Genomic DNA, 27,017 nt, shown 5'->3' with positions numbered 1-27,017 from the left:
AGTGTTTGAAGAATTTATGACTTTCCCATGCTGATTTCTCCTAAAAAAAAAAATCATCACGATGGCACGCGATGCTTTTTTCGTTTCGTTTGATTGTCCCTTTTTTTTCTTCTTTTTGTTCTTCGTTAACTCCTCTAGTTTTTTTGTTTTTTTTCTTGGAACTCCCACCCTCCTTTCTCCCTCCTTTACAACTCACTAGTTTCAAAAGAAAACAAACGTTGTTGGATGACACAATGGATTGCGTTAGCTTTTTCTTTAAATCGACCTTCACCCAGTTCCATTCTTCGTTGCAACTTCACTGGTTTCCAGTGTCACAGTGGTTTTGCGTTTCCGCTCCTAACGACGCCAATAGACCCAGCCCTCGAAACCGGGTCTCCTCACACTTGGCTTCATCTGGAGCATAAAAGAAAAAATGGGGGAACAATGAAGACGACCATGGCCGTAATGGTAACTTTCAATTCCGGCCTTTAGCATCAACCGACATGAAATCATCGGTGATGATGCCCTCCACGATTTTTTTTTTTTTTAGCATCGAATATGCGGGAATTGCCTCTACAATTCGAGTGATTCGATTCGTCATCGATAGGTAAATATTTCTGCCAAAGATATGCCCTCGTTTCGGCGCTGTGTTTCACTTCTCACGATTTTCAATGACACTTTCTTCTTTGCCTTTGCTCCCCCTCCACCCAAGACCCTCTCGGCTGTTCCAAACTTTCCAAGCGAACGAAATCGCCTTTTATTTTCGACCAGCTTTTCTAATCGTTTCTATTCTATTCTTGGTTTTTCCTTTTTAATTGCTTTTATCTATCGGCAATGACAACAGAGAGTAGAGCTGGGAAAATAAGTTAATGCGTTCCAAGGTTTCGGGCTGGCGTATAGCCCTTGACACGTGAGATTTCGAGAGAAACACCGCGTAACGTCAACCAAAAGGGAAATACTAAAAATCCGTACTGGAACACACAACGAATGGAACCTGGCGAAGACATCCAAGCTAAAATAACAGACTTGGTCTAGGCTAACATGGACCCCACTCAAGGTCTACATTCCACTTTCAATTACGGCCCTTTATTTTTTTTTTTCAATCAACGATGACGGCTTCTTTGGTTGAATCGGGTACGTTTAGTTCTTCTTTCTTGTTATTATGTTTCTCCTTTTCTTGAGAAGACATTTTTTTTTTTCTGAGATATCCTTTGACCGCAAGATGAAGCCGAAAAATCTTGACAAGTCATTTGGTCTGGTAATTGAACAGAGATGGGCTCCATTATAAGTGGCCAACGTCCCTGACGAACTGCTGTCTACCCTGGTTTTCCCCCTTTCACCGAAAACGAGCCAACATGGAACGCCAGATGCTTAACTGCATCCAGGTTCGATACTCGCTTCCTCATTACCATTATTTTCTTTCATTTTTTATTTTACTTAAATATTTTCTATTCCACCTATCAATGTTTTGAATGTGAGGGCATTGCTCATCCAAACGCTATATCTCGAAAGTATGGAGATGTCATCCGTCATTGGGGAATGGCCTTTACGGACCCGGTGTCTTATCTTTTGATTGGTTGAAAAATTGCATTTTTTTTTTGGGGGGGGGGGGGGATGGAAGAGTCTTGACTCTACTTCCATCGTGACACGAGTCGAATAAGGAACTGATGGCTTTACAAACGAGTATATGTATCCACGTTTGGAAAGATTTGTCCTCTATCGCTAGAGGCTGCCGTCGGCGGTGTAGAGTCGGGTCGCGCTTTTTATCAACCGGGACGAAAATGGAGGCCACCCATTTCGTGCAATATGTGGAATCATATTTTTGAAAAGACCGTCCACTTGCCACGTACTGCGCAGTCAAATTTAAGGTTTTGACCCTGTCCCGTATGGTTCCCTACGGGTCTGCATCATCCCGTTTGGGCTGTTGCCCTGCTGGAACAAATACAACTCGAGATTCCCACGCACCGCCTCCCTGTCTCTTTCACGTCTCAGAAGAACGACGGGTGACTACATTCTGTCTTTCATCCTTCTTATTGCTAGTCCTTTTGTATATTTTTATGTTATGTTTTCTCTATTCGCTTCCCTTGTTGGTGGTGATTTCGTGGTAATGACCATCGCGTGACGCACTTTGACGATTTTCTCGATCGGACAGCGATACGGGCGGGACTGAGGTTAATGTCGTTGTCAGTAGGTAAAGAAAAGCGTTAAGAATCAAAGGAATAGCACGGGATATATAAAGAGAAAAAAAAACGTATGGAAATAAAATAAATAAAGAGGCCGAAATAATGGGGCTCACCTGCTTGGCAGCGCTCTCTTCGTCACGGCCATCTCCGACGACGACATAGGTACACTTTCGTCCAAACCGAGAAACGATGCGCTCGAAACAGCTTTCTTTACCTGTTTGTCACAAAAATAGAAGGGAAACATCATTTTTAAAGAAATGGGCTTTCGATCATCATAACATTGGTTTGAGTTGAGGTTTTTCCAGAACAAGAGTACACGAGCTGTTAGTGGGTTCGGCGCATCCGCCTTTCGAATTTTTTTTTTCATTTCTTTCTTTTTATTACCGATTTTAGTGGCACTGTAGATGTTCTCGATGGCGAAGACACCGCCCAGGCCGTAGAGTGCGACTTTGGCCAAAGCTGGAACCAGCTGCGTTGTCGTCACCAACACGTTGACACAGTTGGGTCTGCGAAGCACAAAAACAATAAAAAAACAAATGGGAAATACAAATTAATTTTAAAATATTTAAATCATTGGATATCTTAAACGTGATAGCATACACACGAAAAAAAAAAGAAGGTAATAATGCGAGGAAGCCTCTATTGTTCGCAAATCATTCACGGTCGTTCGTGATCTCGTCGATTTCATCATCGTCATCCGTCAAAACGTTTTGCCTTGTTGCTTTTTTCCCGCTTTAAACGGACACGAATTGGCGCGTCCACCTGATAAAGTGCTTAAACCTGACACCCGCAACCGCTCACGCAAGGTGAACATCTTTTACATCTACATTTTTTTTTATCCTTTATAATTTTTGCGGAAGGTCGTGGGAACCATGCGGTTAAAACCTAAAAAAAAAGAACCCGCATCTCATGTAAAAAACAAAAAACCTCGAACGTTTATCTTAGCGCACGTGATATGGTGGTGGTGAGCTCCACATGACCTTGCGGATCCCAGCGGTTGCTCGCTCAATTGTTTTGGTGGTTCTGGTACATTAACTTGACATCTTTTCTTGATGTGCAATTTTAAGTGTTTAGCTAATTGGAAAAGGGAACGAAAAAAAAATGGCTCGTTGAAAAGTGGATACTACTGGTTACATAGATGTAAAACGATCTTGTTGCATTGCGCTAAAATGCGTTCTAATGACGGCCGTTCCGGCACTATGGCTCATTACAAACTCACAACAACTCTGTCAGCTATGTCTAGGTCATTGTCAGGGCAGGGACATCAGCTCGATATCGGTACCAAAACAATCACGACCGTGAGCTGCAATTCGGTTATGAAGATTACGCTTATGGTTATTCACGAATTGTTTTATTGGAACGAAGGCCGTCAGGAACAGTTTGTTTAAAATTATTGATTTGGAGGACTGCGCTCTATCTATAATACATTTTGCACTTATGCAAATGGGGATATCCGGGGTTTTTCCTTGGTTGGAATGAATGGATACGCGAAAAGTTCCATGCGGATGTGAAATGACATGGGAGGTCTTGTGTACAGAATGCCACAACGGAAAAAAAACTAGGACGCTTGTGGCATAAATTTATGAACTACGAGTTGTATCGTTTTCTTCCTACTTAGGTTGTTCCCGCAGGTTGTAGCGTAATACCATCAGCCCATAGAAAATTCCATTTATATTTATGTACATGATTTAACGTTGGGAGGTTACTGGATTTTTGAATAATGGAACGACAGGTAATCTCGTTCACCGGGTGAAAGAGTTGAACACATTTGTTTGATGCGCTTGCATGCCACCAATTTCGCGTGCCAGTGAACTCAAAGCAGCGCGGCTGTCAAAGGTCGATGGCTACGTAATACATCATCTTGACGTTACGCGATTTCATGCAAAATAAACGTTTGCAATGCCCTTTTTTGCACGCTAACATTGTCCAGAGAAGAGTAGATTGCCCGTTCAGAAGCAGGAGTCCCATATGGGAAAATGTACGCGCTGGGCCAGTAGTTGGCAAAGAACGAGACACGTCAAACGACTCAAAAGACGCTGTTTTTTAGTTTTCCTTTTTCTCCAGTTGCTAAGGTTCTACTTGCACTCGTCTCCTTCTGCCATAATGCATCTTTCTTTGCTGCTGTAACGCAGCTCTAAAATGCCAGTTAAGGGGCTTCGAATGGGCTATTGTACGAGTAGAAAAAAGAAATAAGGAGAAGACGTAATCGTTTCGCTGGAACATTTTGGACATTATGATCTCTTTCCCGAACAGCCCGGTTGCTGAATCGCCATCATCATCGTAAGCCATTGTTCTTTTCTTTACTTTCTTGCACTCGCCTCCTGTATCCAAAATGTCGTTGGGTACGTTTCGTTCGTTTGTATTCGACATTGAGTCGTTACGCTTGTTTGCTCGCTGCCCAAAAATGCGGCACATAATGGCTGCTATATAGTGCGTACGTACAGAAACAATGGCCAACTAACCTGGAATTGATCAGTTCGAGGCATTTGGTCACCAGCGTCAGCCAATTGTCCGTCAGCGACTCGATTTCCATCCGCAGTTGGATCCATTGCTCCCTCTTGGCTGGCGACAGCAATCCTTTTGAATTGGCGAAAATGAAACAAATGTCAGTTGAAGGTTTTTAAAATATACTTCCAAAGTAAAACGAGAGTAACGAAATGGTCGTTTTCATTTTACCTCCGACGCTGTTGCGATAGCGGTTGTAAATCTCTTTGATGGCTCTATACCGGAAGGCAAGCTTCCTCATCCAGTCGACTCCGCCGCGGACGCCTGTGGCCAGGCACAGGCTGGCATTGGTGGCGGCAGCATGGAAACCGTCCGTCCGGAAATTGTAATTACTGTTTCAAAGGAATAGAATGTCGTCAAGATTATATCAGTTAAAAGCTTATTTGCGCAATCCGTTGTTGAAGGTAAACAACAAAATAAAATAATGAAAAACTTACCTGAGGTCTTGGCCGTTATCGTCCGAGGAGACGTCGTCGATATGGACTTGATCACATTCCTGTAAAATAAAAAGAATTGAGAAAATAGAGATATCGTCGTGAATGAAAGCTGGAAGAAAACTGAAAGATCAAAGGTGCTAATATTGAAACGAAGGTGGGACTGGGAACGCGAAAACGAGTTAACTAATTATTATGGAAACATGTGCTGAAGGAAGCAACAAACAAAGAGACTAGACGTTGCAACATGTTCCGTCTTGTGTCATATGCAAATAGCTGAATTTCACAGACTTTTGTCATGCAAACTGCAAGAAGTGTAAGGCATTTGCTTTGTAGATGATGAGTTGGCGAAACGGACTATGTGTCTTGTCAACCACAACATCACGAAGATTCTCTTTTTCATCTCTCTTCACTTTTCTTCGACTCACACTTCATCTCTGTTTGATTCTCCTCTTTCACTCTTTTTTTTTTTTTTTTTTTTTTTTTACTGTTACAGGGGATTTCATCATTACTCATATTCTCTCGCAAGTTGTAGCCGTCACTGTGTCCAGCCAAAAGAAAAAAACAAGCCTTGCATGTGGGTATCAGCCACATATCGCAAAATCCTACTCCGCACTGATGACCACCGTGACGTGGTCACATCGACCAGAAACCTAACACGGAGATGAACACGCTCAACTTTCCGTTTCTCTTTTTCCTTTCCCTTTTCCTGGAAGTTAAACAAGAAATGAATAGAAGAGGATTCGGATGCTTTCCTTTTCCGTACCGCCAATTTTGAATTTCATCATACAAGTACGCACATACTCACATCACACATAATCCTGCGCGGCGTACATTCTGCGCAACAAAAGGCGACACACACACACACACACACAAAACAGGCAGCACGCAATAAAACATTTAAAAATAAAATAATTTTCGGTTGGTGAAAAAAAAAAAGGACTTTCACTTCTCAATGCTCGCTGATTTCGTGCAATTATCCAAGGTACATTGAAAGTGCTGCAAAACGCTATTGACGATGAAGCGGAACGGCCAAAGGAGAAGAAGAATATTGCCTTTCAAGGTTCGACGATTTGTGCGAAGCCCCGAAGAAATCAAAAGACCCTTTTAAGGAGAAGGGGGGGAGGAGAGATGGCTTATAAAACTAAGCGATAGTTAAATTGCTTTTCTCAGCAGTTTCTCAAAGTATATACGCGATATAACGAATGTTTAACAGCCTCTCGCTGTAATTGCACGCATAAAATTGAGATCGTCGGCGGGTACAAGACCAGAACTCTCCCTACGACCGTCTCTGATGTTCGACGGGGCAATGGGAAATGCCAGCTAATGAGATAACATCATCAGCGGGCCGTTAACCTGACCCGGGTGCCGATTTCCAATGTTTGTGTGCATTTCTTTACGACGGCCCTCATTCAGCCAGCCGAAAAAAGGCAAACGATAATAGGTTTTATTCGCCGTCTGAAGACCCGTCTCAAGTCAAAGAATCCCTGACATGGTAATAACAATAATGGACTCGATTGGGTCGTACGAAGGCGGTAGAAAAAGTTTTTCGGGAAATGTTTTCTCACGAGAGAATCGCTCTTTAAAAAAAAAAAAAGAAGGGGAAAAAGAATTTGATGACTCTGATACATAGATCGGGTTATACAGTCCAGTTATTATTTTATATTTCAAGACATTAGTGCATTCGTGCTCGTTGGGATCTCGCGCCATCGCTTCGGCGAATGAATTCACCGTCACGAATAATCCATTAAAAAGAAACCGCACACAGTGACGGACGCAGTTGGTAGCTGCGGAGATGGTGGCAGCCCACATTATGCACGTCTTTTAGAAGTTGGTGGTTGATTTTCATTTTCCCTTTCTTTTTGGAAATGATTATGAGAAGAGAGAGTTCTTGCTGAAGGTGTTGTTGACATGACTATGAAGGACTGGCCGTCTTACAGTTGCGCTTTTTGGGCGAAGATGCCACGCAGCGAATAATAACCAAAACGCGGAAGAATGAACAGCAGAATAATAAGAAGGGAAAAGGTAAATCCCTAACAATAATCATAATAAAAAAAAGAAAAGAAAAACAACACAGTTGCCCTTCTCCTCTGTTTAAAAAAAAAATGCAAACAAGTTCTCCGTAAGTAGAATCGAAAAGGTAAAACAAAGAAAATGTACATCTAGACACAGGAAAAAAAGTACAACATAACAAAAAAACACAACAAGTCAACTACGTCAGCACGAGATTCATCTGAACGCCAATTTGGTGTTTTGATCATTCTCAAACTTCTTTTTTTTTTTTTACAACGAAAGAGAGAGAGAGGCCTTGAATTTAAATTTGTCTAAATTTAACTAATTTTTTTGGATTCTACTTTGTTCCCGCCTCCCCACTTCTGGTTTCTTCTGGTGTCTTCCACACTGTCTACAGCTGTATAGGGAAATAATGAAATACGCATATTATTCCAGCACACTCTTTAAAAACCTCAAGGTCTAATGTCTCTGTAAGTTGTTGGCGTTTTTTTTTTTTTTGGCCGTCCTTTGACTTCTTGTTTCCTGCGTGAAACGCGTCTTTTTATTTCGTACGCCATCGGTACCGCGACGACGTTGCTCTTTAACATCGTAACAAACAATTAGACGAATGGCTTGCTAGTGTGAAAAGGTCCCCACCGGAATGACGACTGGCACGAAATAATTACACCATTTCCGAGAACGTCTCATCATTTAGCGTGACATTTGGAGGTTTTTCCTTCTTTGTTTTTAACTGAAGTGACTCGAATTTCTTTTGCTTCTAATTTTCCAGGTCCGCTTGTTCATCTCTTTTGTTTACCGTCCCATTATTTAACCCCCCCCCCCCCTATGCCGAATGTATTAATCATAAGCTAAGGGACAACAGAAAAGATCTATACCACCTGCAGTGACCAATTCTGCTTGACGACTTAGCGATGTATATCGTTCCACTTCACGTTACTTCGTCTTTTTTTTTAAAACTTCATTAAAACAAAATTCGGTCTCGTTTCCAGGGCGAGAGTCGTTCAGAATGAATAACCGTCGCTAATGTACAACGTCATTCTTCTTCTCCTTCTTTCAAGTTTCATTTTTTTAACGATCTATCGCGATCCCGAATAGAAAGTAAACGATGCAAGGCACTAGATTTATTACGACAAGCGTATATAATAGTCTTCGTTCCATCCCGAACATGTATGCCCGCGAGTAGCTTTTGTCGCGTTCCATCGTCAAATACCTATCGCACACACACCAAAAAAAAAAAAAAAAAGCCGGTATTACCGAGCACCGTGAGTCAATCGTTGACCAAGATACTATGTCAGTAGGGCAACAGCCACGTAGCGCGTTTTCAATTCGAAAAGCAAAAAAAAAAATTTAATCGGCCAGAAAAAAAAAGAAACGAAGACGGGATGGCGAGGTTTGAAAGAGAGAACTTTGTTGGAGAAAAAAAAAAGAGGGAAAAAAAAATAAAGCGAAGATAGAAAAGTAGGTAAACGATATGAAGTGGCAAACAATTCAGCAAGCGAAAGAGAACCATGTGCCACGCGCGGCACCTACTAGAGTTATTTTCTCCGTTTCGGTTTCACGGCTGCTTATTGTCGCTAAAGAGAGACACATGCGAAGCACAAAAATTCTTGTACCATATGTACAGGTGCGTTACAAGAGGGACAGACGAAAGATGAAGAAAAAAAAAGGAGCCCAGATAATAAATAGCGGACAGTTCCAAATAGGTTGGTGGAAAGTTTGGCAGCCTCATTTACTATTCTCCCTGCGAATTCGATTATTTACCCATTTGATGAATCTGTTTTCATCAAAATGTAAAACGAGACGATAACACATTTTGTATTCGTTGGATAGGAATACCACTTTTGCGTGTTGTTGTTTTTTTTTTGTTGAATCGCCATCAGTCCGTCATCAACAACGCCACGTAGTTTCCATTCTTGTACTAATAGCATTCGGCGTGAAGAATTGTTCTGCTGTTTTTTGTGTCTCGTTTCGATGACTACACGCTTATTTGTTTTCGTGATCTCGTCGCTCGAAACCTTCCTTCAATCTTTTTTATTTTCACGTTTCTGTCGGTAATGTGAGAAATAACTTGTCGTGCTGGGAATCATCTTGTGACGATGTAGCTTCCCCTCTCTGGTTTTAAAAAAAATATTTTTTACTTCTTTTTCGTCGTGACGGGAGATTTGGTGGACAGTTGATTATGGTGATCGCAAAACAGCTTCGTCATTTGCGTGAATTTCGTGTTTTCGTACTATGTGTTTTTTTTTTCCGTGTTCATCTTTCAAAGCGAACGCGCACGACGCATTCGGCCCCTTCACGCAAATGCTTCGTTTACTATTCACCGATTCCATCTAGCGGCGTGAACGACACGCTTTTACAGTGAACGAATTTTCGGGCAGCGTGATGTCTACCAAGAAAGGAAAAAAGACAGAACCAAAATTTCGCTTACCTCTAAATCGTTGAAAAAGAAGTGAGTATCGGATAGGTTGAAAATCAGCTCCTCCATGCCGACTCCGAGTTGAATCGAGCCCGGAACATCCTGTAGCAATAAAAAAACATAAACCTAAAATTAGCGAAACGTTGCGGGGGGAAAGATTTTACTAGTGTAACACATCGAGTAACAACTTAAAAAGAGTACCGCCGTCACAAAGCGACAGCAGCTTTTAAAAACAAGCAATTTTCGGTACTTCGGTTCCAAGCAGACGTGACACGACAGATAAACAGACACGTTAAATGCGTTAAGGGGGGTGGATGTCTCAGCAACATCGTAAGCATCACCCGCGCCCCTCTCACCAAATAGCAAACAATTAACGCTTCCAACAGCATCAACAAAAAATACCGTACGTCATTACCTTTCCGAATCTGGAGGCATACGAGCCGGTCATTAACGAGTGGAATATAATGATGGTCTCGTCAAGATCCCAGACAAAAACGCGATCCAAATTTGATTCGGGATCTGGCGACGGGTTTGGCGCTCTCCGGTTCCGATTCCGTGCGCTTCGCGATCCACCTGCGATCATTAACGAAACAACAAATCCATATTAGACTACCATCATTAAGCCCATTTTTTTTCTCCTCTATTTGCCTACGTCGCTCTGCACCGAAAGGCAATCAGCAAGTTAAGGCATAACAATGATGATACATTCAATGTCATAAAATTTGTTTTTACTACACAGAGGGGGACAGGAGCTTGTCAGTTTGAAAAGGAGGAGTCGTGCTCATTTCGCTAGACGTTTTAGACTTGGCGAAGCAACCCGATCTGGCGTGAACGGGAGAGCTGCGCAGATTTTTGAATGCCGATGATGCTCACAATGGGAATGATGAAGGATGGGGCCCTTGGGAGTTGTGTGCAGTCATCAAATCGAGAAAAATTGGCTAACAATGCTGAACACGATCCGTCAGCTGCGCGCCGTGAGCCATCCAAGACCGTCCAAGCGCCAGTACAAAAGTATTAGGTTCTTAAAAGTATGAGGCCATGAACGCGGTCCGGTAAGTGGACACCGTTGCAGTCGTGGTCGACGCAACAGGAAGAGCCGATTTCGTCCCCGCACGAAACCATCCGTACGAATGCAACGGATAGAAAAAAAATAAAATAAAACAAACCAATCCAACCTTGAACCAGCGCAACATTTTCTTCTATCATTTTCTTGTTTTATGCATATCATATTCTTGATTCCCTCTTTGTTTCGCTTTTGTTTTCAATCTTCTTCGTTTTTTTTTCTCTAGTGGGTTCTCTAGCTAATGTCAGGACGATATCGAATGTTGGAAAGTCAAGCTATTAAGCCAAAGAAGGTAGGTGGATGTTTTTTTTTAGTAAGACAGACCTTCAGTAGACGTTTCTTTACTTCTCCGCGATGTGTTGGTTGGCGTTGAATCGCTTTTGATCGTCAGTGGTGGACTGCTAGTCTCCACAACGGGATACGTCGGACTTTCTGTATTGGAAAGACGGCAAAGAAAGGTCATCATTACAGACGGATCGTGAAGAATTTTAACCAAAATTATCTTCTTTTTTTTTTTGAGATTTCATCTTGGGTTTCTACCGTGGGCGGAATTTTTCAAACCTGAAAGGGAAGATGAAACCGATGTTAAGCTGGCGTGCGGCAACTGTTGGTAAGATCCCGTCGATGTGAAATTGGCTGTGGAGGCAGAGACGTTGTTGCTGTTGGTCACCCCGTTGGTGGAGTTAGGGACGCCGAGGTTTGGTAGTCCGGTGGGTGATAGGCTGGGCAACGACGTTGTACCAGTGACACCACCGTTACCATACGGAGCATAACTTTGTCCATAATACGACGCGTAACTGCTGGCCTGGCCGTACGGCGTGTACGTCCCGTAATCCAGTCCCTGTGAAACCGTACAAGAACAAAGGGAATTAGTAGAACGTGTGATTTACACGCTGTCAGCATAAATGCTTGGGATAGTGAATAAATAAAACACGAAAATAATCCCATCATCGGATTATTTAGTCAACAAACCGTTGTGGTTGTCGGGAATGAACTCTATAGTTTCTATATAAGGACGGCGGATATTCTTTTATGTTTATGTGTGCATTGAATATAAAAGTGTCAAATGCGAAATGGCCGGAAGAATTTACCGTTGGAACTTGCTGACTGTTGGTGAACGATTGAGCGGCGCTGGCGCTATTGTATGCCGATCCATAAGCCGACGCGTAGGCGGGCGGAGCCGACGGCGAACTGCTGGCCGTGACGCCACCGAATGCCGACCCGTACGAGCTCAAATACGGAGGCGTTTGTGCTGTTGCAAACAAACAAGCACAATGAGATTATCGAACCACATGCGAAATGATCACATTAGTAAATTTAAACGGCGCATATTTTTCTGCTTTCATCGGGCATTGAACCGAGAAATAGGGATGCTGAATCACGAAACATTTTCTTTCTATCATTGGATCCCCTAGTCAAACAGATCGTTTTCATGCTACTCAGCAAGGATCATATGTTGATATGCGCCACAAATTAGGGTAAATTTATTTGTTTTTGTGGTTCTATTTGTAATGAATTATTTAGTGCTGCATTGCTTTCTCAGATTTTTACATTGCAAAATATTCGTTCAATCGCCAGAATCTATTGAAAATCAGCTGAAAATATAAGGACTTACCTAGAGACTGTCCATTTTTACACTGTTGGCCTAGTGCTCTTGTACCGGGAACGCCCATTGCTGTGTAGGTGGATGGTGCGAGGACTCCGTAGGGCGTCTGGGACGTTGTGCCATTGTAGAATCCGCCGCTCGGCATGTAAGCCGACGTCGACTGACTGCTGTAGGCCTGCATCGCACTGTCGCCGTAAGCGAACCAAACAAGCACAACAAAGTTAGAAATACGTACAAAGGCATTCGTGAAAAAGATCACTCAGCATCGCTGAATTTGAGATCGTACCTGCTGTAATAGGAGGCAGCGTAGGCCGATTGGTAGTCGCCGGTAACTGCGGCCAGAGCGTCGCTGACGAACGGCGAATCCGTCGGCCCTAGATTGCCCTCAGATGTGGCTCCCAGAAGTTCGGATTTAACTGAAAATAAAAGACACGCACAAAAATTGCCCTTAACTTCTGCGTCCCTCGATTGATTTCTTTTGTGTTTCAGGTAGTGGTTAATATTGTGTCATGGTTGAGAAAATAGACGAAAGAATCTAACAGAAAAGCAGGAGATTCACTGGATTGAGCTGACTCATTCGTTGTTGATCCGTGACCAACTGATCCGCGTTCAATCCCGGTACAAATGCCATCATCATGTTTCATACTGTGCAATTTACATGCAGAGCGAGTGCACGCAGAGGGAGAGCATTTCCGCGATACTTCCATGGAAAATCGGGTTCAAGGGAAATAACAAGATGACTAGGATGCGAAGGCAAATTGTTCTACTGTGTCTTTGACTAGAAATAGCGAATCAAACACCAGTGGAATGTCAATATGTGACGGTGAACGCTCGCCCTCCATTACGTTCTCTATCATCAAGTTAGAAGAGAACTGAAACAGCCAAATAGACGAAGAGGAACAGAGAACCAGAAAGAAAAAGAAAAGAGGAAATCGTTGTGATATTGCTGTAATCCGAGATTTCTCATCTCCTAATCCGAATCTCTCGTTTATCTATCTCTTGCTCTCGACAAACGCATTTCGTTCCCATTCTCCTTTTGCCCACATTCCATGTAGAGTTTTCTTTGGCCATCAGCTGATTCGTTTGAAATAAGAGGGAAGTACTATCTACTGTACGGCTCTTGTCGAACAGAGCAATAATAAAAAGAATACACGAGACTCTCAATCGATCATTTCCTTATTATGCTTATTGACAGATTGATCGCCACTTGATGTGGCTTCGATTTAACGTTCATTGCTGACATTCTGATTCTCACCAGCATTTTTCTTTTCCCCACGAAATATCTTCCAGATTCAATGACAATAATTCAGCGAACAATTCGATGAGAGAAAATGACCACTGTCTGAAAAATGCGGTACTAGTGCAGCGTTCTATATTGTTAAACTCGATTAAAATCAATAGCTCATTCTTCCCTTCCAGGAAAACAAAACATGCATTATTTGTAGGAGAGCTGTCGCCACAAAAAGTTTCAGACATCGTTGAAATAAAGAAACCCCCTCTTTGGAACGAGAAAAAAAAAAGACGGACGGACAGTGTTACTTGAGACGGACCATTCCCCCCTTAGCCCGTTTTATTATTATTTTTCCTTCTTTCCTCTAGATGGTTAGCGTATAGTTGGTAGAGAAGGGTGAAACATAGTCGAATATACTTTGATACGTCTTCCATGGCATCACCGGATACCAAATAGATGTAGACGGAACGCTGAAAGAAGCCAAGTCTGGTCGAATATGTATCATATTTGAACAGGGGGGACGTCGTAGTGTGATCGAATCAAGGTCCATCAAAACGGAGATAAGAGTAGTAGATGAAAAAAAGAAGAGGAGGGCGTTGGCTGGAAAATCAAACGTGGCGGATCTGAGGGACTGGATGGTTCGTCTGCAGATGAGGAGGAGTTGACGAGCGCAATGGAAGCAAATCGAATCAAATTCAATTCTGATTGAAAATGAAGTCTCTCGCTTGAGTGACAAGACACCACGAAGGAAAAAGCAAAAAGGGCCACCTGGAAAGGGATCGATTTCTATTTGGATGTTGGAATTTAAAAAAAAGAAAAGAAAAAGAAAGAAACAAGCGAGAGTGAGCGCGGACAGGACGTTACGATCCGTGAAGCGTAAGTGCCTCGAACTTGATCCTCGTTTCCATCCACCTGGGAACGGGAGATGACTTTCAAATGTTCGCATCCCTAGCGCGTTAGACAATGTGTTGATAGAAAAGAAAACCATCGGGCAAGAAACCAGCGAAGTAGAACGCGGTTAACCAAACGGAAAGATAGTAATACAGGTGGGAAACAGAAGAACTATCTTCAACCAATTTTGATAGGTGAAGTTAAGAAAAACAAAAAACAAAATTATATTCCGGATACTGTTACATTCAACGTCGTCTGTGTTACCTAATGAATTATCTGAAGATGGGGCTAGGGTCCACGACGCCGGGGATGAAGAGTAGGTCGGTGTTGAAGAGGTCATCGTCCTGGATACCAAAGATCCACTGCCTGGACCCGATCCTACGGGACCTCCTTGCTGTTGCTGGATCGCCGGCTGGCCTTCTGGCGGATGCCCGTTGTGTCCCCCACCTCCGCTTCCCCCGCCTTGTTCACCAGGAGACCCACATGTCGATTCCGATTGGCTGGCAGGACTGGACACGTGACCACTCTCGCCCAGTCTGCTCGGAAAATATTGGAATAAAACAAAAGAATTCGTGTATGTTTATTAGATTTGTGTAAGAAGCAAAATGACGATCGATATGTTAAGAGCGCATTTATTTTTAAAAATGCGATTCGTAATCAAATGTTCAATCATATCGATTCGAGATGAGTTTAGTTGGACAGTTTTGAACCGCAGAACAACGACAATCACCTGTGAATGATTCGTGACATAAGATACTCTAGTTTCCAACGTTTCGGGTTAAACATTTGACCAAATGAGATGCCAACGCTTTGCGAGAAAAATGGCTTTTAGCTTGACAGGTATCGAAACTAAATATGGCGCGTGCCTATCCAAGAGCAGAGCTATGGCAAAGCCATAAGAGTGCGTCTTGTTTTTCCCTCGTTTGGACGTGCTGATTTGGCGGATACAAATTGGGTCACCTTCCGTTCGAAAGAAATGTTTCTTCTCACTGTTCAAAAAAATTTCTCCTATTGCCCTGTAGGACACGACACGAATTGTGAGCCGATTTTTCGATTCGTGATTGGTCAGCTTGAGCTCAAAGAGGGCGGTTTCGTTATAGCCAGTCGCTTCCGATATCGCCAAAGCGCTGGATTTCTTGACTAAGGCAAAGGGCTGGCGCTCACATCTCAACTCTGTCGACGACGGGTGATTTCTGTAACACTCTTGACTGTTGCAGCGGGAGCCCCAAAGAACGGCAAACAACAACAGAAGAATAGAGTGTTGGAAAACCTAACCGTCATCATTCGATTTCTCAACATTATTCTTTCTTTGACATTTCACCCTTGTTATGTACTATGCTATTTAAGCTGAACATCAATACGTAGGCATTAAGGGAATATATTCACGGGTAGCCTATTCATGTCTTTGACATTTCGGAAGCCAAGTATAACAAACAACACATACAGTCGTGATATGCAGTACAATGTGATGTAAATAAATAGACTTTTGAATTGAATTCTTTCCTAGTTTTCTCTCTCGTTTCTGATACCTAGGCAACGTCTCTGACAAAAAACCTCGTTCTTATCAAGGTAAAACATACGAAGGATGCTCGAGTTTCACCGCAAGGTGCTGGCTCATTATTTAAAAAAAAAAAAATACATCATCCCTCTTCTAAGAACAAAAGCGAGAATTCATTACGTCGTAATTTACGATAACACATTCCAAGCCGAAATAATGTGCGGTATGCGACATCCATCAAAATAACGTCTAGATAGATTCAAACGAAAACATTCCGCAAAATCAATACATGAAGTGAATAATGGCCACGGCTAAGGTAGGCCTACATTTCACTTGCATCCCCAAACCAATCACTCACTTCCAAAAGTGTCAACAGAGCCGTTGTACGCATAAAAAAAAGAAAAAGGGAAGAGCAGCGGCAGCCAAGAGAGTTCTTTATAGTCTTTACCGGACCGTTGTGTGCAGCATACAATATTGGAAACATGTGCTGGCCATATGTGCGAAAATACTATCGTCCCTTCCCGCCCATCACTCTGTCTTCGAAGAAAAACGAAAAGAAACTCAGCGGGGGTGTATTGGGAAAAAGGCATACTAACATAGCTTCTTACTACGTCTATAAAAGAGGGCGAAAAAAGGGCGGTGTTCTTCTGTAGTTGATGCTGGACATGCAGAAGACCGGGGTTGTCCTTCTTATATTTTCTTTTGCCCCATTTTCTTTTCTTTTCTCTTTTTTTTTTTTTGTTCTTCCGTTCTTGTGTGTGTTCGTACGGTCTATGTTTTCTATAACGGTGAACACCGGACGAGCAAACAACAGTGTCCGAGCATTCAGGCTTGAAAAAGACATTCTTATTCACTCACCCAGCGGTTCTAACATCAGGGCGCTCTCTTAACTGTTGAAATGTTATTTGACAGGTCGCTGCTGGTTCAGCCGACGTAGTGAAAGTATAGAAAAAAAAAAAACAAATCTGGACATCCGATGGACCAGAAAAAAAAAGGAAGACGAGGGAAGAATAAAGAGAACAAACTTTTTTTTTTTTTCTTCTTGTCGACTCAAGAAAAAGGGACATCATCGTCTTGACGGGTCTACCCGGACGGAAGACAGAAGCCAGACAGATCCAGCAACGAACCCACTCCCATATATATCCCGTTCTCTAACAGCTGATGTATACATTAGATGATAGAGTCGAGAGAGTCTTCGATGTGCGTTTGTGAATATGAAGGACTCTATAGGCCCCTATTGAAATTTACTATCACTCGGTTGGTTTTCCTAATTAGACACGAATCGAAACTTCCACTGATGTGAAAATATCTTTGGAATTTCATCCGTCAGAGAAAGAAAAGGCAAGGTGATTACAATTAAGGGTACAATCGCTGTTGGGCATACCACATGCTTCTTTCATTTACGAGCTTTTGACGTTTGTGAAATCGACTAGCGTTCGCAGACCGATGCGACCAGGACGTAAAAGAAAATGCGGAACGTACGCATTCTTTACCGTCTGTCCCACCGGTGGTTGCAGTTTGAACGGGGGGGGGGGGGGGGGGACGTCAACGACGATGGCCTTTTCTCCTCTTTGTGTCATTCGACACCAAAACGAAAAGAAAAAAGTAAATGAGAAAGAGACTGTCCCCGAAGAATAGTCGTCATCTTTCGGAGTGTGTTTTCTTTTCTTTCTTTTTCCCATCGCTCAAAATACCAAGTGACTGAATTCAACGTCAAGACAAAGACGTTTGATCATTTTATCTACGCAAATAGTGTAACGTACCTTGCAGCTGATAAAGCGTCCGTGTCGTTGTCGGTTCTGGGTCGCTTTACCTGCAAACGAAAAAAAAAATATGAGAAAATTAATGAATGGTGTCATTGTTAATCAATGCGCAAGTGACTTTTACTAAATAACACTGTTTTAAAGTCTATATTAACACAACCTGTAGTACCCACTAGCATTCGATTTTTATTAGCACATCACGTACATGTGTGTGGGCCGTTATTCTTTGTACGCGTCTCAGTGGGACTACACGTAAGAGGATTGATCATCGTCAAGTCCCTTAGGGCAGAGTTAGGGATCAACAGCGAACGCCACGAAATCCAATTGAACGGTGGCTGTGTCCCCTCTAGAGACGCGGTTGATGAAGGGATACCCATCGAGGTTGACGTGATTAAATATTGCCTTCGTCTAGTTAGTATACAAGCCACCTCTTCTGGTTAGTTATTCATCGAAGTGAGCTTCGATCCTATTAACTATGCACACGTCAGAAGATCTCTAGCTAGAGCTGGCCTACGTGTAGCCCAAAACAGACGGACGGACAACAAACACAACACTCTCCAGCTCCGTTATTTTTATTATTATTTTTTTTTACTCTCTCCCACTCAAAAAGATTCGACCAGCTGGCAGTCTTCAACGTCGATTGTTTATTCCTTACTTGTTCCGCCTTCGCTCAACATCCCTATCGTCAAAAAAAAAATAAAAACATCGCCATTTTTTTTCTAGTCTGAAATCCCTTCGAATTTGTTATTCTCTTTCGCCATTTGCAACGTTATTAACGAGACGAGTATTCCTCTTCGATCTGGCTCATGTCACGTCTACCTTCCTAATGAGTACATCTCGTTATTGAGTAACGGCGGAGAATAACAGAGGGGATGTCAATGTCATTCTTGATGTACTGGTACTGACAAACAGACTTTTGGCTTTTTGAAATTAACTTGAAATAAGGGAATTGTTATTCTACATCAAGTGGTAGACGAGAGCGCGGAGCGACTGTTAAAGATGGAACGAGGGGAGAAACAAAAAGGCCTTCCCTTCCAAAAGAAAAAAACGACCGACGACTGACGTCGGGAGCGTGGGAACTCGTCGACTTGGAGCCTCTCGACTTTGCTTCATTTGAGACTGACTTCTTCGGAAACCATAGAAATGACGAACAAAATAATCACAAATAATTTTCTGCACAGAAGGTAGTCACCTAGCGGACTGCTTCTTTTCTTTCTTTTAACGCAGCCCTTTTGCTGCGGGGTGCGTTCGAGCTTGTTGTTTTTTTTTTTTTATACAACGGGGAGATGTGTTTTTTGTTTGAACTTCTTTAATGGGCAGTGGCAATAAGGCTGTGTGACAGAGGCAAAGTTTCCACAATCCACCGGCTTCCTTTGCCTTGTCGGTGTCGGTGTATAATCAAACTCGCCGACCGTTGGTGTTTACGTCAAGGCGCGTCGCCTAGCCGTGCAACAAGCCTCTCTACGGCTCGAAAAGTAAGAGACTGAGAGACACTCGATGAATCTTGTTTGAACATTCTGCACTATGTAGGCTAGCTGACATATGGCGAATATACAGACACACTCTCTTTAAAAAAAAAAAAAAAAAAAGAGAGAGAGAGAGAGGCAGGAGAAGGATGGCGAGCAGAGCACCCGAAAAACACAACACTTCTTGCGCCATGTATACATCCAGGCCGTGGATATGGCTAGGCGGCATTCATGGCTATTCTTCGACATCCTATTTTATCAGCATTTATCATCTATAAATGTATACAGTTTACGCATAGCAATTTTGGGCAACTTCCTGTCCTGTGTTGGGAAAAACACAGACGACCATCACTTTCCAGCAGCCAATGATATCGACGAGTCTTCGAAAGTAGACACGGAGGAGTTGATCAATTGATGACTCTTTCCTCCTGTTTAGTATGTGCTTATACAATATCCTTTCCCTTCCATTGGGAGTATCTACTTAAATGTCTATGTGTATCACCAAAGAGGCCTAGCTACCAGTATCCAATTGCAGCAGAAGAAGAGGAACAAAATCACACACACACACACACAAGAATAAGCCTGAAGAAATGGAAGATGAAACACGCGACAGACACGCGATATCTATTTGAGAATGATGGTGGGCATGACTTTTTCCATAACGCAGTACTTGTTCCATGCTCAACTCTCAAGCTAAAGAGCGTCGATGAGTCAAGTTGGCCGTACGGAGATATCGACCGTGTTGCACATGACCCAGCAACTAACTTTCCTCCTACTTTGAATTATCGTCGTCCTACCTTTGACTCGTCTCCCAAGTAACGTGTAATAGCAAACAACAATTGTGCGTTAATGCAGTGACCCTTTCAGGATCGGCACAAAGTACCGTCGAGTTTCCTTTCTCATCGAGAATCTGATATGGGCGAAAATGAAAAAGGCGTGTGGATTTGGCACTTGCGCTACTTGGTAATAAACACGTCGCGCACATTTGTAATTCGCATAAGGGAAATCAATTGTAAAAAAAAAAAAAAAAAAAAAAAAAAAAAAATATGCTAAATGGGAAAGAAAAGAAAAATGAAGCTCTGAGAAAAACTTGCTGTGTATAGCTACGATGCGAGAGAATGAAAACGAGTTGATCCGGCGCCAGGAAAGCCATCATCACCGAGCTCCATTTTAACGATACGACCTCTTAGTAGATTTAATAGCTAACGCGCTGTTTCTTTCGAATAATGCCTCTTTATTTTTACTTTGCACTGAACTTTAGTTGTTTTTCTTTTTCTTTTTTTTTTTTTAAATACTAGGTTTTTTTAGTATTATACAGTGTAAAAGAAAACATTCAGAGAAACCAAATGAAAACATGTTCCGCGTGGCTTTTCATTAATGACCTGGTCCCTTCACAGCGACGTGATTTTCCTCGCATTCATTGTTCGTGAAAAAAAAAAAAAAAAGTTCAAACATTTCGCCGACATTTTTCTTTAGTACCTACAAACGTCGGCATCTATTCTCGATATAGAAATGCAGTTAAGTACAAATACCTGTCGATGAGACTCGACCATTTGATCATCATCCAAATCCAGACGATTGGCTGTCGAAGATGGAATCGTGGATCCCGATTCCAGATACGGCATCAAAGTCATCATGGCTGATTATGTTTTTATCAGTCTACGAATTCAATGGTTGCTTAACACCCACTTTGTGATGCTCACTCGCCCAAACAGCGGATATTAACTAAACTGCGATGTGTGCGAGCTGTGAACCTTAAGTCACAGGTGAGACGTAACACACGCAATCACTCACAACAACAAAAAAGAAACCGGTTCGATAGTCGTTTTAAATTCCGTCGTTGAATCAAAGAGTACACTGAAATATCAAAGTGTTGATTTTCGCTGCGTGAAAATGTCTTCCTCGTATCGGATCGTTGGAGCACCGCTTGTGATCTGGACCGTCGCAGAAGGCAACTGATTTGTCACTTGGCAATAAGTTTGGAGAGCCCGCTGGGGGACGCAAGTGGGCAGCCAGAACCACGAGGCCCTAATGAAAACCCGCTGCACAGCCCCGTCGGAGCGAAAAGGAAAAAAAAAAAAAAATAGAGCGCGCTGGAGAAGAGGGGAAGAAAAAAGAAAAAAAGAAAAAGAGCTTCACTCCCACAGCTGAAAGCAACCAGTGGTCTTTTTGGAACAGTTCGTTCGCATCGGACACACATACACACCCAGAGCTGAACGAGACCCAATCAGAATGGCGGCGCAGGCTCCAATGTAAGATTGACTGAGGATGTGAACATTGCACTTTGATCTCATTGTATGAATTGTGTGGTTGTCCAGTTCAACCTCTCTTTGATTTTTGTTTTTTTTTATTGTTCCCTTTTTATTTTAAATTCGTTTGCTCGTGTTCTTGATCTCTTTGTTTCTCTCTCGCACTCGTTTGGGTGTTGGAATTCGTCCACCGTTTCACGCCCACCAAAGGGAACCGATATCCTTCGAGACTCACGAATGAATGCGTGGAACTAACATATTTAGGAACAATTTTTCGACGCGTGAAACGAGTGGAACTTGTCAACGAATCTTTGGTGTTTGTCTATCGTTTCACTTTGCATTTGTCTTAGTACTTTGAACAGTCAAATGGTCTTGATCCCGAAATATACCAACGGATTCATTGCGTTACTATTACTGCTGTTCTTTATCTCACTTGGAAACAAGACGTAATAATCGTTATCACAATAACAAACTTCAATAATTCCGCAGTCATTTTTTTTTCTGATCGTGTCAAAAACCGCGACCTTCTGCCCAATATAACATCGTGCGGGAGAGCGGAGGCAAGGTTGGAAGTTATTTGTTTACCCAGATGATCTCGACCAGTCGTCAGCCTGACCTCAGATCTAACTATAACAGTTCAGATCTTTCTCCCATTTTTATTTTTCTATCACCAGAAGAAAAAAAAAAATTGATTTGCTTTCGTTAGCTTTAACTTCTTTATCTTCTTTCCTCTGCATTGATTTTGTAATTCCTTTTTTTTTGGATAGGGGTTGGCTTTCCTTTGCGTCCTTTTTTGTTTGGTTCTGTATGACTTGTGCCCAGCTTTCTATGAATTTTGTGGCCACACATATTCATGCACTGTGTGCATATCTCACTTTTCCATTTTTGAAATCATAACAATAATAATAAGACGGAGCGAACGCTGCGAAGGATAACCCTTCTCGATAGGGGTGGGTGTCGGAGCTCGTGAGATAATCTTATCTTCCCTCTTGTCAGAGTCCCTTGACTTTCGTAGAGAAACAAAAAATGAATAGTGCTCAGACTATAACAGTCTGTAGAGCCAAAGAACGTTTCGTGGCTTTAAGCAGCATTGGAAGAAGCAGAAAAAACGAAGAGACAGGGCCAGAAAAAGACGTTGTTCCAGCGGCAAATCCTTGACCTCTACCCTGCAATACCATGTCGAACAACATGACCAGCACCTCTAGCAAAGAACCTTGCACACTGCCCGTTTAATCACGCTCGTTACGTCAAAAGGGTACGTTGCAGTATGAAAGAATGGGATCCTCGTCGTTGGCAATGTCAATTATACGACGAGAAACGAATTAATTGGTTATACCATATGAAACGGGATCAATTGAAATGGCAATAAATCTCAGTAAAAACCCATTCAATTATATCCGAATGGCAACAATAGAATTTCGACGACGGTTCTAAACTCATAAATCTCGTAACGATACGAGGAAGAAATAAGAAACCGTAGAAAAAAGAAAAATTTGTTTTAAAACAAATCCGAAAACTTTAAAGCTGATTTTCAAGTCGAACACGTCGTAGGGTGGAAGGGCGGAGCTGTACATGGCGGGTTCGACTTAAAATAATGGGGAAATTCATCGGCAAACCAACGAGGATATAAAACACACGCACATCACGCACGCTGACAGCACCCCGTCTCCCGTCTCCACAACTTACAAGTCGAAAGCAAAAACACATGTTTAAGCCACTGCTGCAACCTGTTCCCCGTCGTGAGCATTCGTGATGTGAGTGAGCTAATCGTCGTGTTTGGAATCGCTCCAGTTCGGCTTCTCGACACCTTTTTTTTTCTTTTTAAACACACTGCCATAACACGAGAAACAAACACACATATAAAACACGACGTGTTACATTTGTTTTGTGTTATTGTAATTTTCTTTTTGGAAGAAATTCCATTCCACTTCACCTGCGACTGTACGCAGTCACATGTCGATGAAACCCGATCGGGCTTCAGCATACATGAAGTATTAAATAAGTCTATATAGTAACTTAACTCAACAACAACACTAGCATAATACTGGAGAAAGAGAGAGAGCGGAGGGTTAAACACAAAAGTGGCGTACATCAGTGTACAGACTCCATTACATGCGACCGCATACACAAACATACCAATCCATCATTTGTAGGGGAGGACTGCAAGGCCATAGCATTTTCTTTCAAATTCTCTTGCTATACAATCGTACACGTGTGTTGTTGTGGTTGTTATGCCTCTTCAACCCAAAACTGAATTTTTTAATATTTGTCTTGTTTGTTTTCTGTTTTTGAATGTTTTCTGAACAAGGGCAAAGAAGAAAACAAGAAACAGAAAGGAACTAAATTATAAACGATAGCTGGAAATTTTCATGCCGGACATTCCCTCATTGCCTAGTATCAGAGAAATGAAAAATATTCCCACTATAATACTAAATCTAATCAATCGAGTGTATTGGCCTATGGTGTTATCTTCAAAATTAAGCGACTCTATTGTCCTGATCTTCTGATAGATGACTGCTTGATAAACGCATTAAACATATATATGATAATGTACGGCAGTTCTTTCACACAATCTTGATTTCTTCTTTAACGTACAGGCCTAATAACCCATAAGCATCCTTATATTGAAGAGCTTAAACGAATGACTAATATAAGGGCGAGAATTGTCGTTCACCAAAGAACATTGTCGTTCTACAGGGTGTTCATCTGGACACACCGAGGTGTTCAGTGACTGAACAGTGTCATAAAAAAAAACGGCAGGACGGCAGTAAAAGATGAATCCTTGAAGTTGTGTTTGATTTCTTGAAAAAAAAGGAAGAAGCTTAAAACGACCGATAGGCCTGAAAAGCGACAAGTGAGGGAGTGAGACCCACACATAGAAAGGCTCGTTTGAAGCGCTCGAAGAGACGGTGACAGATCTATACGATCTACGGTGAAAACATGCGCAAGGTTTAAGCTTTAACGACAGCCAAGGCGAGATGGGGGGAAGTTTAGAAGACAGGAGAAAACATATAGCGAGATGAGAGGAAGACTTTAAAAACCGGGGCGATAAAAAAAAAGAAGAGAATACACATATAAGAAGACGAAAAGAAGCTGAGGGTATGTAACAGGCTCTGCGGGGGTTCCCTTTTCAAATGTACTGCTCTAGATTCTTAAAGCTTCTTTCGTTTAGTTTTTTTTTCTCTTTCTTTCTTTGTTCCTCTTTTTAAACAACCCTCGTTCTTTCTCTTCGGATTTTAATGGCACACCCGAGAGGGCCGAATTGCTTCGCTTGTTATGTCGAATGGGGCTCCGTTTTCGGGTAACAGGCGTACCATCAGCACTTCAAAGTTCAAACACCAAGGCATCGAATCAAAATGTGCGCGTTTTCTTCCTTTCAAATGGAAAGGAATTGGTTGTGCAGCGTACGCAGTTGGTGTTGCGACTGCGTGCTCATGCCATTTGTTCGAATTCAATAGTTACAGTCACCTTGTTTTTCACTTGGTAGTAGAAACACCCGTTCCCTCCTTTTACATGTTTCCTTATTCCCTTCAATTGTATGTCGTTTCACTTGTCAATAATAGAGGCCTGTCAAATTTGAAACAAGTGCAAGAGTCACAGTCCTATACACATGGAAATAAAAGAATTCGTCGTTGTGTTACGTGGCCGCCCCGTTGTCGCCGCCGTGATGGATTGCGGGTTTTGTTTTGATTTTGTTTGAACTATTTAGACGAACAACAAGCGAGAAACTAAAGCCTGTGCTCAACGAGAGAGAAAAAATGTGACAGCACTATGGCAAAGAAGGGGAGTTTATGGGTTACATTCGGGCTAGCTGGAACAAGTGTGCCGTTCATTTCTTCAACAAACTCCGTCAGTTGCGGTTAATTGACAAAAAAAGACTTTGCTTGTTACACGTTAGCCTTTGCCTTTAACTCCCCCTTTCCAATTAAAAATTCTCGCTTTTAAGGTTTTCGGACTTTGCCGCCCACATGTTGAGTTGTTGCCTTACATAAAAAACGGTTCTTGCTTCTTTTTTTTTTTTTTAAAGGAAATAATACGCATTAAAAAAAAGCGTTTGACTTTGTCTAAGTCGACTAGCTGGATGGTTGGTTATCGCACGTCTATCTGTCCTTCCATTTTAATAAGGAATCTTTCAAAAAATAAGTTCACGGACGAGCAGCTGATAGCTGAAAATATACAAGCAACAGCAAAGCGACGGCTTCGACCCGTCAAACGCGGGAGCACATCAGCGAATCGTTCATCTCGGCGGCAACTGCTGCTGTTTTTGTTTTTCAGTTGCCAAGCAAAATTGAACCGTCATCCTTGTCTACACTCAAGTATCAAAGTGCGCTCGATCACGCAGACTTTTCCCTGAGTCTTCCGTTGATTTAAACAGAAAATCGCTAGTAGTTGGGCATGTCGGACGTGATGCAATACTGCAAGTACGTTCGCACCCAACATTTGGCATTCTCATTTCTTTCTTATTCAGACATCGTTTTGTACTTGGCCGGCGAAATTCGATCCTTTTATCGTCGAACTGTCATCAGCGAATAGGCCTGAATTATTACTTTCTAATGTGCTGATGAATAATTTTCCAAATAAACATGATATCAATGGAATAAGGTAATTTTTCAATAGAAAGATTTACTTTTTAACTGCCATCTAACGAAATATAACCGAAACGTTTGATTTTACCAATCTCTTAAGTGAAACGAGCTCTTCGAAAATCATTATGCAAAGCGCGTTGATTGAAAATAAAAAGAAACAAGCTGCAGCTAGTACAGCATCCGTGTCAAAATATACTAGAGGTGCTATTCCAACGAAGAGATGGTGAACGATAAACATCCCCTCTTCACTTCTTTCGTACCCCACAAACATAAAGAAAAACAAATCAGCTAAGCTTAACGTCCGGTTATTATTTATACAAGACGGTGAGGGGTGCCCACTTGACCTCCACGACCACCCCATAAATTCAGCCAGCTTGTTCCTTCCTTCCTGCTGTAGTAGTAGGTAGGGCATGTACCGCCGCGGTAGGTCCGCTATATCTAGCGTCCGAATCGACGTCTTCCCCCCTTTATTTTTTTCGATAGCAATCAGCCATAATAATCATAAGACACTGCTGGTCCAAGCCCACCGGAGTAGGGGAGTGGAAAAGAATGTTGTTCGTACATGGCCAGCCATCCCACCGAATAACCGAGTGTCTTCTTCTTCTTGCATATCTATTCTTGTCTCCGAAGCCAAACTTTCGAAAACCACGAAACGAGTCGTCGAAAGAGACAAATCAGAGAGGGGAGAAAAACGACCAGAATAAAAAAGAAAAAAATGTCCAGCAGAGAAAAGTCGCAAGCGTTCGAAGAGAGGAGCGACTGACATGCTCATTAATTCACCCTCTCACCCCATCTCTCTCTCCTGAACGCATCGGACGAAGAGCAGCAAGCAGGGCTCAATCCTTCTGCGTGACAGACGCTTATGCTGTTGCGTCATTAATTAGCATATACACCTGGGATGCAAACGGCTGCCTGTTAGGGTAGGTATTTGAAGCCATTTGCCTGCATGGGACGATCGTTTGGTTTTGGTTCGTGTACGCAGTCAACGCACGGCCGACGGACAAAAGAAGAAAAGAAAAACAAAAATCCAAAAGCTTTTCGTGGTGACGAGGAAAGAGAGATAGAGAACAACTTCTGTCCGAATCCGTGTTTGATCAGCTCTCGACACGACCGACTGCTTAGATAAACATTCCG

General features: G+C 42.3%; 1 protein-coding gene across 3 annotated transcripts in view; it reads right to left on the bottom strand.

Moving 5' to 3' along the window:
- LOC130692118 (eyes absent homolog 2-like) overlaps positions 1-27,017 on the bottom strand; it is a 120,010-nt gene that overhangs the window by 1,476 nt on the left and 91,517 nt on the right. Inside the window, exons 2-16 of one of the 3 annotated variants that reach the window (XM_059496313.1) lie at positions 20,581-20,707; positions 17,583-17,632; positions 14,586-14,857; positions 12,486-12,615; positions 12,209-12,384; positions 11,685-11,845; positions 11,155-11,434; positions 10,918-11,025; positions 9,946-10,103; positions 9,543-9,632; positions 5,105-5,163; positions 4,839-4,999; positions 4,625-4,739; positions 2,547-2,668; positions 2,276-2,376 (exon numbers count right to left, since the gene is read on the bottom strand). In XM_059496313.1, coding sequence (XP_059352296.1) covers positions 2,276-2,376; positions 2,547-2,668; positions 4,625-4,739; positions 4,839-4,999; positions 5,105-5,163; positions 9,543-9,632; positions 9,946-10,103; positions 10,918-11,025; positions 11,155-11,434; positions 11,685-11,845; positions 12,209-12,384; positions 12,486-12,615; positions 14,586-14,857; positions 17,583-17,632; positions 20,581-20,685 — 2,088 coding nt within the window. In that variant the 5' untranslated portion in view covers positions 20,686-20,707. Of the gene's footprint in view, positions 1-2,275; positions 2,377-2,546; positions 2,669-4,624; positions 4,740-4,838; positions 5,000-5,104; positions 5,164-9,542; positions 9,633-9,945; positions 10,104-10,917; positions 11,026-11,154; positions 11,435-11,684; positions 11,846-12,208; positions 12,385-12,485; positions 12,616-14,585; positions 14,858-17,582; positions 17,633-20,580; positions 21,091-25,356; positions 25,503-27,017 lie in introns of those variants that run through there. The other 2 variants (XM_059496314.1, XM_057515231.2) reach the window with 2 other exon arrangements.

This window comes from Daphnia carinata, chromosome 7, assembly GCF_022539665.2.
Source record: "Daphnia carinata strain CSIRO-1 chromosome 7, CSIRO_AGI_Dcar_HiC_V3, whole genome shotgun sequence".
In the NCBI taxonomy this organism is placed as follows: Eukaryota; Metazoa; Arthropoda; class Branchiopoda; order Diplostraca; family Daphniidae; genus Daphnia; species Daphnia carinata.
The sequence above is the reverse complement of the archived record's forward strand: the minus strand, read 5'-3'. Positions and strand labels throughout refer to the sequence as shown.